Source organism: Chiloscyllium plagiosum, chromosome 51, assembly GCF_004010195.1.
Source record: "Chiloscyllium plagiosum isolate BGI_BamShark_2017 chromosome 51, ASM401019v2, whole genome shotgun sequence".
Lineage (NCBI taxonomy): Eukaryota > Metazoa > Chordata > Chondrichthyes > Orectolobiformes > Hemiscylliidae > Chiloscyllium > Chiloscyllium plagiosum.
Genome location: NC_057760.1, coordinates 1,082,981 through 1,084,232, shown reverse-complemented (window position 1 = coordinate 1,084,232; position 1,252 = coordinate 1,082,981). Strand labels below are relative to the sequence as shown.

General features: G+C 54.2%; 1 protein-coding gene across 1 annotated transcript in view; it reads right to left on the bottom strand.

Moving 5' to 3' along the window:
• The window catches only part of vps72b (vacuolar protein sorting 72 homolog b), a 12,274-nt gene that overhangs the window by 5,551 nt on the left and 5,471 nt on the right, over positions 1-1,252 (bottom strand). Inside the window, exon 2 of the mRNA XM_043684077.1 lies at positions 1,018-1,170. Within this exon, the coding sequence (XP_043540012.1) occupies positions 1,018-1,170 (153 nt within the window). The remainder of the gene's footprint in view (positions 1-1,017; positions 1,171-1,252) is intronic.

Genomic DNA, 1,252 nt, shown 5'->3' with positions numbered 1-1,252 from the left:
GGGGGAGGAGGAGGGGGGAGGAGGAGGGGGAGGGGGAGGAGGAGGAGGGGCCGAGGAGGAGGAGGAGGGGGACGGGGAGGGGGAGGGGGGCTGACTGGTCTAACTCAGCCTGCAGCTTCCGCTGCTTTTCAGCAGAAACCTCACCCCTCCTCCACAGGCAGGAGACCATTCAGCCCCTCGCACCCGTCACACAGGAACAGGATGCGACAATACGGTGGTTATTTTGTCCTGGGGATGTTTGGAGAGAGATTTTAAGGCCGAGGCAGCGAGCAGACTACCAGAAACACATGAGTAAAACAGCTTCTGAAGCCTTGCGTTGTTTTTAAATAAAAGTTGAAACAATAGAAGCAGCCTGAGCAGGTGCCATCAAACTCCCACAAGTCCTGGATTTTGCTTCCTGCAGTTGCCTCTGGGGTCTTGAAGAAGTGGAAGCTATTTTGCCGCCGTCTCTCGGTTACAGCCAAAATCTGGGGGGGGGGGGGGTTCCCTTCCTGCGGCTGTAGTTTGTTTCTCTAGCTCTGCCTCTTTAGACGAGGGGCGCGTTTAGGGGAAGTTACTGTATCGGAACAGTTAATTAGTAACCGTTACTGTATCTGTTGTTCTGTTAAGCTTTCCAAGCACTACGTTATTCCAATTTCTTCTTGCTGTATTTTAACTGCTGCGTTTGAATAAATCGCGCTTTTGCTTAACGTCAAGTGGTTTACCCAATTCAGTGGCATCCAGGATGCAGTGCATAATGAAAATAAGGAAAGGTCTTGAGGGGTTCGGATCTAGTCCGTGACAAGGGAGGCCCCTTCAGGCGGTACCCTCCACATTTAGAGAACTGCGTGTGGTATTCTTTGAAAGAGCAATGGGCGTCTCAGAGTCCGAGACAGCTAGATGCTCTTCTGAGGAGTAGCCTGAATGACTGGAGCAGGGCCGAATGACCTGCTGCTAACTCCAGCCCCTCGGTGGGGTGGGGGGGAATGGTGGGTGGGCCCCCGCACATGTCGATGAGCCCGCCCCAGCACCTCTCACCTTGTACACCTTTGTGATGACCCGCCGTTTCTGCCTGGGCTCCTCATCCTCCTGGTCGCTGGTCGGCTCATCCCCCTCATCGATGTCAAAGTCCGAGTCCACCTCATCCTCGCTCTCGGACTGATCCGTGTTGTACTCATCGTCTCCCGATTCCTGGGACGGACAGAGAGAGAGAGAGAGAGAGAGACACACACACACAAACACACAGGGGGGAGGGGGAAGAGAGAGAAAGAGA